The following is a 15,412-nucleotide window of genomic DNA, read 5'->3' as shown; positions in this document are numbered from 1 at the left end:
CGTTCCTTTTATGAAATGGAGGGGGGTGGCGAGGCGCCAAATGATTACATTCTTTTGAGGGAGGCGTAGTAACATCAAGTTTGGAAACCACTGCATTACATTGAGAATTGAAAAGTTTATTTAATGACTCTTGTTAATAAGATGAAAGGAATTCGATTATGAAATGAATTCTCGTTTATTATGATCTCTTTTAAAACTTATAATTAATATGCAAATGTGTAACTCGATTACAGTATTTTTATGAAGTAATTCTGTTGGTTTTTTTCAGGTTTCGTTGAAAACGAATTTGGAAATTGGATGTTGGTGTATCAAAAAAAAAAAAACAGGAATACCTCAAAGGATACAAGTGACTTAAGTTCTTCTATTATACATTGTAGGGTAGGATGTAAGGTGAATAAGCTTTTGTTCCGTGTAGTTACATAACAATAATTTTATTTGTTAAAAATCCGTACAAAAATAAAATGCGGATGCGTCGAGATAAGTGCGCATCGTGATTATATATTAATAATAATAGTAATCTTGTATGTTCCTATTCTAGCTAATTGGAATGTTGACGCGTCCGCCGAAGAGGATGTGCTCGTCCTTATGCAGGAGGCAAATCGCGAATGGATGATCGGCGACGAACGGTGGCTGCGAGAGGTCCTCCTCCTCGCCTATCCGCTCGATGACTGTCGCTGCAAAAAGCCGCACGGATGCTAATCAGTCTAAATTGATGTTCGTCAAGTTTCACTTAATAGTAGTTTTTATTTTAGGTTCGTTAATAGTGTTCCTTTCATTCTGTATCTCTCTGTCTGTCTTTCGTCGAGGAGTAGGATGTTTAAACGGTTTATGGGGATGCAATGCGGCCGGTGAAGAGGATGTATTCGGGATGCTGGGCTCGGCGGGCGTTCGGGCTGTTGATCAGGTGGAGGACGACCAGGAAGGGGCGGTCCGCTATGAACTCCGATTTGACGCGATGGTCCGGGGCGGGGATAGACAGCGTGACAACGCCTCCTACAAGAAAAGCCAGTATGTACAAAGCGGACGGGGATTCTCACCCCCGGATGAAATTGGTAGCACCAATTCCTATACGAACCTGCAGTGGCGGCCGCCGCCTCCGTGCCCTTCTCCGTCACATTGATGAACGTCTTCTGCACAACCTTGTCGACGATCAAATCCGATCCAATACCACTCAAATCAGCGGCCCGGCTGAAGATGTGTCTCATTCCCATCTGCAAAAATGCAATGTAAGTAAAGACAACTACTTGATAAACACTACTCAAACTATACTACTTCAGTGGGAGACATTCAAAAATATAGTTTAGCAACAACTTTCAACACACGCATCGAATCAACTAAATCGTGCCAACCGTATATACCGCACACTTCCAAGAATTTGATCGGTGTTATGAGTCCCTCGTGTGCAAATAACCAAATCAGGACTATCATGCAATTGCAGTTTGCAGAATTCTCGTACGTTCATTTCCCTAAAAACTGCAGCAATTTCTACTAATATTACGTGATGGAAGCACGCACTTTACAAATTTACATTTGTAAAATCAATTCATATCAGTAATTTGTAATATTTGTGTAGCACGGAAACTGGTTTTTGGAAAGTCAGTTAAATAGATCAGGGATTTGGAGCGTACGAAATACGATATTTCTCAGCTCAAGATGCATTTACATGGTTCAATATTAATTAAATTATTTCGTATTTGATATTATACAATTTCCACATTTTTTTCTATTTCAATTTTTGTATAATTAATTGATTAATTAACGATTTAAACTTCTATTTACTTTTTGTCTTACAACACCAATTAAAACCAAATGAACGCAGCTTTAACATTCCAAATGAAAATGAAGTAAAACAATATTTTTAAATAATTACCAACTGGTTTGAAATGAAATTTTTCTTATCTAATTTGTTGTTGTTGTTAAACATTGAATATGTGCGTTTTATGGTATTAAGACATTTGTTGCGACAAGTCAATCCGGACGCACAGTTATTTCTGATGTTTATTGCCTTTTAATTAGTAGAGAGATCTCGAGTATAACTTATCCTGTCCATTAATTAGTGCTCTTTATGGAAACTCAACTGTTTGAGTATTTCCGCAAATGGAAATTTGCGAGCTCGTAAAAAATAGTGAAAAGCTATAATGGAAATAATTTAAGATGTTTTCAAACAATTTCCTGACACTAGCAGATGAATGGTCTAGACTTTTTTAAACTAGTCAATAAAGATATTTTACAATGTACCTTTTCCAGGATCGGCTTGAACTGAACTGTTGTTTCGATGCTGAACCTGGGGATTTGCACGCGCACCAGCTGCTGGGTGAACGGTGCCGAGATTAGATTTTGCAGCTGCACGTTTTGCAACGATCTTCCCTTCCTGGGAAGAATGAAGACCATGGAGGCTTCGCCTCCTTCGTACGGCATCGACAGCAGCTGGTATTCGCCGTTGTCGTAGTAGTCGAAGGAATCTGTTATCTGCATCATGTGGACGTTCTCGACGGCGCCGTTATCCAGATGGAACGGTCTCAAGATGGTGTCGTATTGGTCGAAGGGCTTGAGCCAATTACCTGCATCAGAAAGTAAGAGTGATTAAGATGTATTATTTATATAATAAGTAATTGGTAACCTTTGAAATGGATGGCGTTGAGCAGAAATAGTCTACTTTCGGGAAGCAATTCGTTGGGCGACACCAGTTCCTTTATCTTGTTGTTCGTTTTCTGAGCTACCCAATTGTTGATGGCGTTCGATGACTGCTCTCGCTGCTGAAAATCCAACGTCTGCACCTGAGCCCCGAAGCCTCTCTGGACCAGACTCCTGAAGGTCTCGTTGATCCTGAACTGATCGCTCACGAAGAGGCCGTTGGCAAGGTTCAGCGCAAAGTTCTCGTTGCCCTTCAGCGTGGAGATGATGTAGTTCAGAGTGCGCACTACGATCTGCTCGTTCGGTGGAAGTTTGAGCACGTCGAGGGCCTCCAGCTGCGTGGGACCTCTGGCGCCGATCGCCGCAACGCTCATCACCATCTGCAGGGAGACGGGACTGACCAGCAGGTTTCCTGGTTCCGTTCGCAGCACCTCCTGAAAAATAAGTCGATTTGACGTTAAGGTCACATTCTCTTTCTCCCCTATTAACATTCATCATATTCTTTTTTTTCTTCTGTTCGCTCCATTGCACCATCATATGTTCTGCTTATCAAATGTTGTAGTGGTTAATTCTAAATGAGAGACTTTCTAAGCGCGGATTGGTTGCAAGCAAGGTGCGAAAATGTGGGGAGGACGCCGCGGGACGATATAAATACGAATTTCTTGGGTTCGAAGTTTCAAAAAAAATAATGGTCAGAATGTACCGTCTGCTGCTCGTCGTGTCGCTGATGGCTCTCCTCGCCGTGGAGGCTACCTTCAAGATGCAGGAGGTGTTCAGATGGAAACAGATGGACTACGCCTTTGCAGACGAGGGGAAGAGGAACGAGGCACTGTTCAATAAGAGGTTCATTCCCGAAAATAATCTACCGGTCGGCATAGAGATTTGGAACGACAAGCTCTTCGTGAGCGTCCCACGATGGCGTGCAGGTAATAACAATCCACCAACTACAAAAACAACAACATCGTAATTCGCACACAAACACATCATTTATCTCTTCTGTTAATAACACGAAATTTCGACCCGTTTACGCCCACTCTACACTATTTGCTCTGTAGCAATACACCTATCGCAACCACTTGCATCACATATTCCAGTATGTAGATTAATACTTTTAATAAGAAATCGAAAAAGTAAATAATATATACATTAAATGACAACACGTAACGTTATATACGAAATAAAACTTCTAATAATTTCAAGGAGATTTCTACAAGTTCGTTTAAACTCTCTTCTTTGCTAATACATTATTAAGCTTGAATCAACTTATCACCAACTTATAAATTGTAGGAAACAGTACGAAATTGCATGAACTACAATTAATCAATACAGATGTTAATATTTTACATCTAGAGTAAATTAAATAAGTTTGCGCAACAAAAGTATTTAAATGATGTAAACATATTATGGTTAATGGGGTTTCTCGTTATATAAGAAAGAAAAATCGGTGATGTAATAATGTATATTTGGAGGAAATGCAAACTGCATGCGTTTTTCATTAGTTTGAATGTGCATGTATTAAACAAGGCTGAATTGATTGAAAATCAAATTAGAACGTAACATTCATTGCATACACATTTCATTTTTTAATTTCATAAAATTTTTCAGTTCATTCTGCAATGATCAAGTGAAAACCTTGAATTCAGCAAAAGAAAATCTGCATATTGAATACAATGAGCCTGATTGAAGGCGAAGACTGTGTAAACCGATTAATTATTAATAATTAATCCAATAACGCGTAACGTATTATTTTATTTTACGGTCCCGCTGGAAAAATTTTCCAGAGAGCTGCGCTTCCTGCTACGTGCTCTTCGCTCAATGAAGCTCGAGATTGTGTGTGTGTGTATTTACGGATTCCCACCGTGAAAGTTCGCATTTATTGAGGAAAACTATTTTGAAAATTGTTTTTGAAACGGAGTTTGTTTTATGTAACAGTAACGGAATTTGCAAATAAATGTGTTTTGAAATATGAAGTTTTAAGCGAGAGAACGTGTCGTAACTATGTTTACTTCTTGTTCGTTTCAGATCAATTAGAAATACTTAATATATGCAAATGGGCTTTTTTTTTTTTATTTATAGCTTAATGGCGGAAGAGAGTGTTTGATGGTTCAATTTATCAATTACAAATTGATTATATATTTGTTTGAACACACACAGGTATTCCTTCGACGTTGAACTATGTGCAGCTGTACAAGGGTGCACCGGAATCCCCGAAGCTAAACCCGTTCCCGGATTGGAAGAGCAACGAGGTTGGTAATTGCGAAACGGGAATGACGACCGTCTACCGTATTAAGGCGGACAAATGCGATCGTCTCTGGGTGCTGGACACGGGCACCTTCGGTATCGGTAACACCACAACCAATCCCTGCCCTTATGCGCTGAACGTCTTCGATCTACGCACCAATCGCCGAATTCGCCGTTACGAGCTGCGTGCTGCCGACACGAACGCCAACTCTTTCATAGCGAACATCGCCGTGGACGTCGGCAAGAGCTGTGACGATGCCTTCGCCTACCTCAGCGACGAGCTGGGCTACGGCTTGATCGTCTACTCCTGGCAGGAGAACACTTCGTGGCGCTTCATGCACAGCTTCTTCATGCCGGATCCCCTCGCCGGCGACTTCAACATCGGCGGCCTAAACTTTCAGTGGGGCGAGGAGGGCATCTTCGGCATGTCCTTATCACCGATGCAGCACGACGGCTTCCGAACGATGTTCTTCAGCCCGCTGGCCAGCAATCGGGAGTTCTCTGTGTCTACTCGCACGTTGCGCGACAAAACGAAGGTCGAGTCGGCCTACTTTGATTTCACTCCATTGGAGGATAGAGGTCCGTTGGCTCATACCACGGCCAGGGTCATGGACGAGGATGGCGTGCAGTTCTTTAATTTGATCGATCAAAACGCAATCGGCTGCTGGAACAGTTTGAATCCGTACAGGCGCAACAATCTGGCCATGATCGAAAGGGATGACGAGAAGCTGATCTTCCCCTCGGACGTGAAGGTCGATCGCGAGGCAAACGTCTGGGTCATGTCCGATCGCATGCCCAACTTCCTCCTCTCCAGCCTCAACTTCGAAGAGTACAACTTCCACGTCTTCTTCGCACCCATCAACGTCCTCATCAAGGACACTGTCTGCGAGAAACCCACGCCTCAATTCCTCTACGCTCTTTACCGATAGTCATAAATTTAACCGTTTTTGTATTGGAATTGCACCAATAACAATACTAACATATTCATTACTTATAATTTACTGCATTTAATATTTCAATCAACACTTATTAATTACTTGGAAATTAGAATTTAAAGTTCACAAGACAAACAGATTAAAACATCGTTTACTTCTCGAAAAAATAACTAGTCAATTTTATTTCAAATAGGTTTTAAACTACAATATATATATATGATTATGAATGTTATTTTTCCTCAGGAGAATTTCTTGTTCTGTATAATAATGAACTGCGCATTTCGATATCCGGTATTTCCTGTTATTTCTTTTGATGTCCAAAATTTCAACTGGTTTTCCTTATGTAGTAAACATATTTTAATAAACACAAAAAATAATGTTGTCAACATGCGCTTTATTAGCTTTTATTTTCATGGATGTCGCATATCTATTTGCGGACTTTGCGTACTTGAACCTTGCTAAATTACATGTGTAGCAGGAAATTCAATTGAAATAAATAGGGGAGTGGTGACCTTGGCTCCTCCCCCCGTGCTCCGACAAACCCCCAATTGTTTGTTTAGATTACTTGCACGACGGTGATTGGTCGAATTTCGCACCTTAGATAATGCCAACAATGTCACCTGACAGGTGAATAGCATCGTAGGCAACCAAGTTAGCTATTCTAATTGAGCAAGGAAATTGCGATGAGGGAAAATACCGTTCGTTTTTTTTTGTATTGTTTGCATGTCTATATATGTACCTGAAAGAGTTCCATGGCGAATTTCTGATTGCCAGCGTTGTAGATGGGATTTGTGGGTGGCTCCGCCCTTGCTAGGGTCACCAAAGACACCAGCAGTACGCAAAATATTATCTTCGGCTGCTGCATTTTGACCGTTCGCTGCACACAACTAAACTGATGATGATGTTGTTTGATTACGAAGGAGGTGGTGAAGAAGAATAGGAGTAGTTCGTAGGAAGGTAGGCTGTTGAACCTGCGCGTCTTCTACCGCTAATCGTCTCTTGCGGTTCGCGCACTTCCAATTCGAACCTGACTGCTGCGGAGACTCTCATTAAACGAGTTTTTCGATCGGTTCTTGCCTTTTTCTTATTGTGACTCGTCGCGTGACATTGAGAATCCGATGTGTAACGACCTCACTGGACCTCACACAGATTACGTGCGCGTGTGTGTGCGCTGGGTTTTTCCAAACTCAACAAATTCGAAATTGCCGCCGCATCAGAAAGCAAAGTCCACCCAAACATAAGAAATGAACAGCAGTAACAATCGAATCGGGATAAAACGTTTATTGTCGTGAAAAGGAAAACATTTCATTTGAGAAAGTCATAATTGTTAAAAGAATACTGCAAACAATAATAATAATATTAATAAACAGGAGTAAAAATAATGGAGATCTTTAAAAGAATAAAAACAAAATGAATAAAAAGCCTCGATCGGTTAAAACCGTTTTGAACACATATGTGGATTTTTTTTTGTACTTGGAAAACAATAATTATTATTTTTTTTTGTTGTTCTTAAACGTCTCTAGTATTGTCGATGTGTGATTTGAGCAACTCGTGCACGACGACATACTTACCTACTCTGTCGTCGCCTGGGGTCACGCCGTACGTGTGCTGAACACGAGAAATGGGTTTGTATCTGGAAGCAACAACGAAAGAGGATCAGAATTGAAGAATTCGAAGATTCGGTTGTTCGTAGAACCTGCTGAGGACGTCGCTTATGCTCGTCTCCAGATTATCGAAGGCCACGATGTACTTGGGCAGCCTCTTGCTGGGCGGATAGTTGTTCCTCATCCAGGTGGACGGAGATTTGTAAAAGTAGTCGGCCTCATCCACGTATCCATCGACGTTATTCAGGTTAGGGTTGCAGGTCAAAAAGCGAGCCGTCACGTTGACATGAAGATGACTGTAAAGAGGCGTCGAATGGCAGGGCATCAAGAAGAGAATGCTCGCATCTTTCGGATCTTTAAGGGCCAAATCTCGGAGCGGTTGCATAACTTCTAAAGTTCCCTTCTGATGGACACGCCCCCAGTAGACGGCCGGAACGACGTTACCAATCAGAATCACTATGGCCACCACCCAAACAATGGCGCTGCAAAAAACGAGATAATAACAATACACGAGTTTACACGAAAATCTCGTACAACTCACTCGGATGCCTTCCTGCTCCAATTGCTCAAATACTGAGCGCTTATCTTCAGCATGATGGGGAGGACGGGCAGCAGGAATCTGAACTCCTTGTGCCCCAGGCAACTGTAAATGGCCGTCACGAAGCATACGGTGCCCAGCAGGATCAGCTCCTCCGGGTAGTTGCGACGATTCTTCAGAATGTGAACGACGGCGATGATGAAGGGTAGTATCTGGATGCCGAGTATCGCGGGAATTCCCTGCGACAGATACCAGTGCCATGGATGGGTTCCGTACCATACGCCCACGTTATTGAGCACGTTCATCTTCAGGAATTCCCATTGGGAAATCAGCAGTGAACCGTGCGCCGCGCTGTCGATGGCCACGCTCGCTCCAAACACGGCCAACCTGAAACAAAAATACAATACAATCTCTGCATAATACTAAAATCAACATACAAAAACAAAAGAAATATAATTGCTAATAAATAACAGTTTAAGATTACGTTGTTAACGTAGAAATAACAGTTACTCCAATGACGCATCTAATTATCAGAAACCAGAAAAACCCGTTTCATATAAGTAGTTACAATTCAAATAAACAAAACGGTATTGATTATGAAAGACAAGACTGCAGACAGATAAAGCCGATTTCGATGCAAGGTCTTCAACTGTCTCGATCGTGAATTGTTATTGTCAAAAAATAACCAATCAAAATTGTCAATTTCTGAGTGAATTGCTTACCCAATCAAAATGTATTTAGTCAAAACTTCTTTTAACGATTTTCCATTGCTTAAAATGTTGTACAAACATAATGGTATCCAGACCAAAGCTCCTGTTGGCCTCAAAGCACACACCAAACCAACAATCCACAGGAATTTCAGACTGCTGTTCTCCTTAAAGGAGAACTTTGAGAGAGCAATGATTGTCAGATTGGTTTCCAAAGTGTTGATCAATGTCCTCGATCCAGTATAGAACCAGAACCATGAACTTCCAATGCAGAACATTGACCATTTGGTCTTGCCACACCACTTCCAGAAGCAGTAATCTGAATAAGTACTCAGGGTAGCTTGCAAGAATCTGGGCAATAAAATCTAAAAATGATAAAAATAAAATTTCGCAATATTTCTAATAAGATGTTACCAATAGTTGAGCAGAATCTAATTGGATTAGGTTGAAGAACTTGTAGAACAGTGCTATTATCAGGGGATGGATGTAGCTGCGAATACCATGGGTCCATTCCCATGTCAAATACCCATACCCGTACACCAACTTGTGTGCCACCTCAAGACTCTGCCAGTACTCATCTGGGACGAACCAGGTGTTGACGAAGAAGACAGAGAGCCATCGGATGGCAAGGAATATCACAACCGCAAGTAGGTTATTCATCATTTAATTTATTGCACTTTCAATATTGGTTTCATTCAAAAAACCATAGGGAAATTAAATGGAGCAACAACAACAGAAAAAAAAATGAAAAACGCGGGTGGTCGCGTCCCACCTCTCTGTTATTTATAAATATATTGAGGTTATTTAAAATAAACAGGTTATGTCATCAGATAAAACAATACATGATGATGTTGACGATACCAACGATGCAAAAATTCATTTCGGTCATTCACACCAATCATCGTCGCCGTCTCCATCAAAATGCACCTGCTCAATTAATTAATCGGAGCTAATTGGGTTGCCTAACTTAATGTTTATTTACATCCGAATTCGATAAGAATATAATTTTTGTATAGATATATAAATTTAATTTGATTTTTAAAAGAAACTTCGATGTTTGTTTTTTTTTTTGCACAAAGCAACATATATATCTTTCGCGCAATTGCGTAAGGCCAATGAATTAAGTTTTTTTTTGTAAATATAAAATAAACTAGATGAACGAACAAACGAACGTTGATTACATCACAGAATTGCGCTGGACGAGTATCAGATGGCAATCATCGCAGACGCGCACCGGTTTTGCGGACGACGGTAGCGACATCGAATTGTCGGAGCAAGAGTTGCAGAAGATTTCGCCGCAGTTCCTGCAATGGTGCTGCAAATATTTCGAATATTGTAGAATCTGCTTTTGAGCGAATTTAACCGAATTTACCTTTCGTCTGGTCAGGTTGAACTCTTTGCTGCACGCCTTGCAGTGCGTAGCTGACGTATCTTTGGCCCAGGTCGAGGAATCCGTCTTCGATTTACTCGCCTCCTCCTTCATATCAGATAACTGCAGCTTGGAGAGGCTCAGCTGTCTTCCCAATTCCTCGAGCGTCTGATCCTGCTCCAAGCTGTGCTCTTTCAGCATATAATAATCTTCCTGCAGTGAGACGTATTTCTGAAACGAATCAATAAATAATATTATTATCTATGTGAAAATAGTCTTGAACATAATTTTAATAATATTTCTTACTTGAGAGATGGTCTTGTGTTGTGTCAATTCGTGCTGCAATCGCCCGATCTTCTCTCTGTCCTGCTGCATCGTTTCCTGCAGCGATCTCCTCCATTCCCTCTCCACCTTCAGATCGCTCTCGAAGTTCGTCGTCTGCTCCTCGTTCTGACTCAAGTGCATATTCAGCTCTCGCTTCTGCGCCTCGGTGGACATCAGGCAGTTCTCCGTCTCTTTATACCTTCAATGCGTAAAATGAACGAAAAAAATAAACTAAATCATAAATAAATTATAAATATTGTTAATTTGTTGGAAGAAAATTAATTAAAAAATAAATAAAACCAAAAGTGAAAAGAAATGTTAATAATAATAATAGTTAGGGAATTAAAATTTGTATTTGGGATTTTTTCCTTTTCAGCTTTTATCATTTTATTTGTTAGTTAGTTAGTTAGTCATTGAAACCAAACTATGTTATCATTATAAGTTCCACTTAATATCTAAAAATATAAATTATTTCTTCCCCACGTTTAATCAACTAACTACTATACGATAGAAAGTAAAATAAAATCACAGCATCATTATTTTTTTCTTTCTTTAAATCTCTTTCGAACATTAATTTGTAGATTTGTAGATATATATATATTCTGTTTGCTTAGCAGAATAAGATAATTAGTCTAAGTATGCTTGTTAAAGCGGGTTTAAATCAATTAGATTAGGTCATTATTATAATTAGTTGTTAGAGGAGGTATTAGCTATTTTGAACTGCGAGAGATAGAGAGGTTTATGCGAGAGAGCCGTCTCATACGTACTTATGTTCGAGGTTTACAATCGTACCGGACATGGATTGGGCCTTCGCCTCGAGCTTGCTAATTAACTCTGTTTTGTGTTTGACAGAACCCTCGCATTCCTGAAACGAAGCCACTTACAATACGTTCATAAAACGACAGACACGTACGCGCGTATTACAACATAAAGATAGAAGAACGAAAACATAATAAATCGGTATTGTTACAAATTTGTATGTATGTGTGTAAAAAAATAAATAAAGGAAAATAATTGAAGAAGAGGCGGCGATGGCGTTTAGAGTTTGTCGCTAGTCTCGGCGACGACGGCTCGCGGGGCGGGCGTCGGTACGAAGGAGCGGGGCCTCTCCGAGGTGGGCGTGGTGCGCTTCTTCTCCTGGGCGTGGTGATTGAACTTCTCCAGGTTGGTGAGGATCTTGCCGATCTGACAGGTCTTGGCCTGCAGCCGGCTCACCACCTCGCCCTTCTGCGTCAGCTCCATCTCGCACTCCTAAACGGCACAAGCAACAGTAAAATATGGATGATGATGATGATGATCGGAACACACGTTTCAAACGACCACCCCGGCGAAGGTGCGAAAAATTAATTTATGATTTTATACGAGAATTCGAGGCGCACGCGAAACTTGAATTACCTGTAACTTCTTGTACATCTCCAGGTTGATCAGCTTGATCTCGTCGAGCTGACGCCGCAGCGAGATAATAGTATCTTGTTTCTCGTGGATGTCCTTCTCTAAAAGTTTCATCGCAACCTCCATTTCAGCTTTCAGGTCCATCTTTCAGCAGAACAGAAATCGGTTAATGCTCAAACATTCGAAAAAGAAAAATAGACTCACTTGAAGTTGTAGTTCTTTGTCTGCTTCTTGCCGTAATTTGCGCTCCTCTTCGAGCCGCTGCTTCAGTTCTACAACTTCTCCGGTTGTGCTCGTAGACTCTATGGTTGCGCCCGATTCGCAGAGCATGCTGATCCTCATGCTGGACTCTTCTCTACCTAGATCCACCCTCAACTGCTTGTTCTCTTCGAAAAGCGTGTACAAATTATTCTTCGCGATTGCGAGATCCTCCTTCATGAGCGCATTCGTCGTGGTCAAACTCTCGACTTTATTTTGAAGATTGGTAACAGTAGCGCTAAAAGAAGCGATTATGTTAAAGCAATGCTCCTCATCTGCCATTGGGAATGGGAAGAATTACTTTAAATGCCTGTTCAGCTCCTCGATGTAATTCTTCTGATCGAGAACCGTTGTCATGTGGCTTTCATCCTCATCCTCTTCGTTACCTAAGTCGGTGGAGACTTGGTTGGAAGATCTCAGGTACAATGAGAAGTCGATTACACCCTGAGGACAATCCAAATCCTCCTCCTTCACGCACAGATTGCAATCGATCACGTTCAAACCGACGAGAAGACCGATGATTATGATGGCTTCGTCGCTGAGCATCAGAGCGTCCGGTTCAAAGTATTCTGCAAGAGCTTCATCCTTGTTATCGAGAAGCACCTTCAGATAATCGGCCAGCTTCTTTTGCATAAGCGCCAACCTTAACCAAGCCCTAGCACGTCCCATGTGGGTGCTTTCCGAAGAGAAACAAAAAGTTTTAAAAAAAATATCTGTACGCTGTATAAACATCATCCCCCTTACTTGACGGTCGGTAAATCTCGAACGCTCGAGGTGATGTCCTGAGCTTCCGGTGCAAATTTCTCAACGGTCTGCAGTATATCCCAAAGCTCCTTCTTCGGTCCCAACAAACCCTTCTTCGGCCTCAAACCGTGCCTCAGAACGTGTTCCAAAACGATGAAGAAATGCTGCAGAGGCATGTGATCAGAGTCGAGCATCCTTCCATACCGCAGACTCTGCTCGATCAATTCTTTGACGACCAATTTGCTGATGTTGACGAGATTGCTGCGCTCAATGACGACCGGATCCCGACCTGCAAAGAAACGCAAACACACACAATTACATAAAAAAAATTAATCATCAAACGCTATTGATTATTCGCATTTCTCAAAGGAAAACGGAACGATTTTGCGAGCACCGAAATTGTGCTGAACCTCCTGCGTTGGCGGATTGTTGTTCATCGGATATTCGACGTCGTGAAGCTCCTTCAGACACAACCATTCTCCGTCCACGGAAACGCGAAAGTTGCACAGGTAGATTGTGTCCTGTGCTCCGGCCATATCATCTGATCCGCCGCCGCCGCCACTGCCGTTCACCACTCCATTGCCGCCACGGCCGTTCTCGATCATCTCCAGCACTTTCATTTCCAAATTTTATTGCTCACCGCGAATTGCGAGCGCAAACGATGCAAGAGAAGAGACGACGTCGCGACGCCTCACACACATCAACACGGATCTATCGAACACTGTTTCGGCGCCCCCTCTTGACGCAAGCGCTCTTCCAAACTTACAATCGATTTTTTTCCACCAAAAGAAATCGCACACAGCACACGACACTCTTACCTAATCAAACAATACCAATTTCCAATCATCATCCGAAAAACACAATCAATAAAAGAAAACATTTCAAAATTTCATTTAAACATTAGCACAAAGTTAATTCTTCATTTCGAATTTACCAAACTTTTGCACAACAAATTATTTCATCACAAATAACATTGAAACCATATGCATTTCCAATCATCATCCGAATACAAGAAAATCATCATCCAACACAAATATTTTGCGCATATCAAAACAATTTCTCAATACGAAGAAAACATATTTAAATTTAAAATTTACCTTTCCGCTAACTTCAATCAAAATCTTGAGATTCTTCATTTTCAATTTACCAAATTTCCTATCAATAAAAATCTAATTATTGAAGCACAAATAAATTAAAAATTACAATTATTTCAGACGTGAATCAACAAATATCAATAAACGTTCCGATTTTGTTTGTTGTCATGGAAATTTCAGACGATCCTAAAAAAAAATCAGACTATCGTGTTTCGTGTTTTGCATTGCATAAACAAAAATTAAAGTAAAACAACAACAAAAATGAACAATATTATCGCTGCATTATCACGAGACACAGGAAAGAGACTATGATAATTATTATACGTTCTTAAAGATAATCAAGAGTATTCCAAATCTGTTGCTTGCAACATAATTGCGAAAACAGAAAGTTTGATAAGTTCACTATCAAATTCATCGCCTCCTCGAAACTGACCTTTACATTAAAATCGATTCGGCGTCGGAAGGCGCAGATTGTAAATAAAGTGAGTGTGACTCAGAGAGCTCTGACTGTTTTGGGAATTGCTTGCACATACAACTGTACAATTTGATCAGTTTATCCGCTTTAATACCAAATATCAAATTATGTTTCACTTCATGTATATTTATTTGCAATAATCACAAATACTTGTACATATGCAAATGTTATGGTAACAAGGTTGTTTATATTCCATTTTTTGTTTGACTATCTACTTATTGGGCTTGAATAATTATCAGATAAACTGTTATAAATAATAATGCTAATTAGTATTTGCAAAATTAAAGTTGCTGTGAACAAATATTCAATTATTTGTTCCCTCTAAATAAATTGGATTTTCAAATTTGGTGCACGTTTGGTTGCCTATAAAGCGAAAATAAATAAAAACAGCCCCACCACGTATTAAGTAAGAATTGTTTTTTTTTTTAATAAATAACGTTTCTAAATGATATGACAATCAAACTCTTCCTCTTTATATCTAGATATATGCAAAATGTTTACCTTTTGGATAAGGTTTCCTGCGCTTTGGCTGCTTTGAAGCTAAAAACAGGGGCCACTGGAAGTCCCTCAGGGATGCGATGGAGGGACTCCTGGTGCTGTGCTGCTCCTCTTCGAAGCTCTGATCGCTTCTCAAGCTCGTTGCCATTTCGCGAAACGCACCTTCTCGGTTTTCTTTGATAACCTAAAAAGCACAGTTCCCGACGAAAAAAACGAATATGAATCAACACGACATCAGCCCCCGAGTGTTTCTTAAGATCACCTCAGTTTAAGAATCCCGCTCGGTCACGAAGGAGGCTCTGCGTTTGATAGAAAACATATGATCAAAACATATGATGTGGCGGATGCGGGAACTTGCGCCTCCTCATCATTTGTTTTTTTATATTTATTCATAACACTCACGCGCCATCTACAGCCACAAGTTTATAAGCGCTCGCTAATTAACAAAAAGTTAATTAGCATTTATATCTCAATTACTTTGTTAAAGTAAATTGAGTCTGCGAATTCTTAAAGACGCAGATGGCGCTTCGGTTGTTACATTTGAAATTTCAAGCTAAAACCTACACACTTGTCAACTAATGTTCAATAACGTACAAACA

The 15,412-nt window shown here is 40.6% G+C and overlaps 4 protein-coding genes across 5 annotated transcripts; 1 reads left to right on the top strand and 3 right to left on the bottom strand.

Moving 5' to 3' along the window:
• Positions 1-524: 524 nt before the first annotated feature.
• On the bottom strand, positions 525-6,969 carry LOC108568214 (serpin I2-like). Its single transcript, XM_017929168.1, has 5 exons — positions 6,550-6,969; positions 2,621-3,068; positions 2,239-2,561; positions 1,076-1,211; positions 525-993 (listed from the first exon to the last, which is right to left on the bottom strand). The coding sequence occupies exons 1-5, from the start codon at positions 6,673-6,675 to the stop codon at positions 827-829; spliced, it is 1,200 nt and encodes a 399-aa protein (XP_017784657.1). The 5' UTR covers positions 6,676-6,969; the 3' UTR covers positions 525-826.
• On the top strand, positions 3,075-5,893 carry LOC108568204 (protein yellow). Its single transcript, XM_017929155.1, has 2 exons — positions 3,075-3,560; positions 4,789-5,893. Exons 1-2 carry the CDS (start codon positions 3,323-3,325, stop codon positions 5,802-5,804), a joined length of 1,254 nt encoding a protein of 417 aa, XP_017784644.1. The 5' UTR covers positions 3,075-3,322; the 3' UTR covers positions 5,805-5,893.
• Positions 6,970-7,076: 107 nt separating the features above from the next.
• LOC108568197 (GPI mannosyltransferase 3) lies at positions 7,077-9,678 on the bottom strand. The gene is made up of 5 exons (XM_017929142.1): positions 9,074-9,678; positions 8,675-9,024; positions 7,956-8,339; positions 7,507-7,896; positions 7,077-7,443 (listed from the first exon to the last, which is right to left on the bottom strand). Exons 1-5 carry the CDS (start codon positions 9,320-9,322, stop codon positions 7,320-7,322), a joined length of 1,497 nt encoding a protein of 498 aa, XP_017784631.1. The 5' UTR covers positions 9,323-9,678; the 3' UTR covers positions 7,077-7,319.
• Positions 9,679-9,719: 41 nt separating this feature from the next.
• On the bottom strand, positions 9,720-15,317 carry LOC108568182 (RUN and FYVE domain-containing protein 2). Of its 2 annotated transcripts, none has more exons than XM_017929130.1 (9): positions 14,817-15,317; positions 12,747-13,035; positions 12,304-12,678; positions 11,949-12,240; positions 11,748-11,888; positions 11,120-11,217; positions 10,335-10,551; positions 10,032-10,259; positions 9,720-9,974 (listed from the first exon to the last, which is right to left on the bottom strand). In XM_017929130.1, the coding sequence occupies exons 1-9, from the start codon at positions 14,959-14,961 to the stop codon at positions 9,837-9,839; spliced, it is 1,923 nt and encodes a 640-aa protein (XP_017784619.1). In that variant the 5' UTR covers positions 14,962-15,317; the 3' UTR covers positions 9,720-9,836. The 2 variants fall into 2 exon arrangements, with proteins under 2 accessions (XP_017784619.1, XP_017784613.1); XM_017929124.1 differs by lacking the exon at positions 14,817-15,317 and adding an exon at positions 13,141-13,494.
• Positions 15,318-15,412: the final 95 nt, after the last annotated feature.

The sequence above is a fragment of the Nicrophorus vespilloides genome, unplaced genomic scaffold (assembly GCF_001412225.1).
Source record: "Nicrophorus vespilloides isolate i.1.1-1 unplaced genomic scaffold, Nicve_v1.0, whole genome shotgun sequence".
Classification (NCBI taxonomy): Eukaryota; Metazoa; Arthropoda; class Insecta; order Coleoptera; family Silphidae; genus Nicrophorus; species Nicrophorus vespilloides.
The sequence above is the reverse complement of the archived record's forward strand: the minus strand, read 5'-3'. Positions and strand labels throughout refer to the sequence as shown.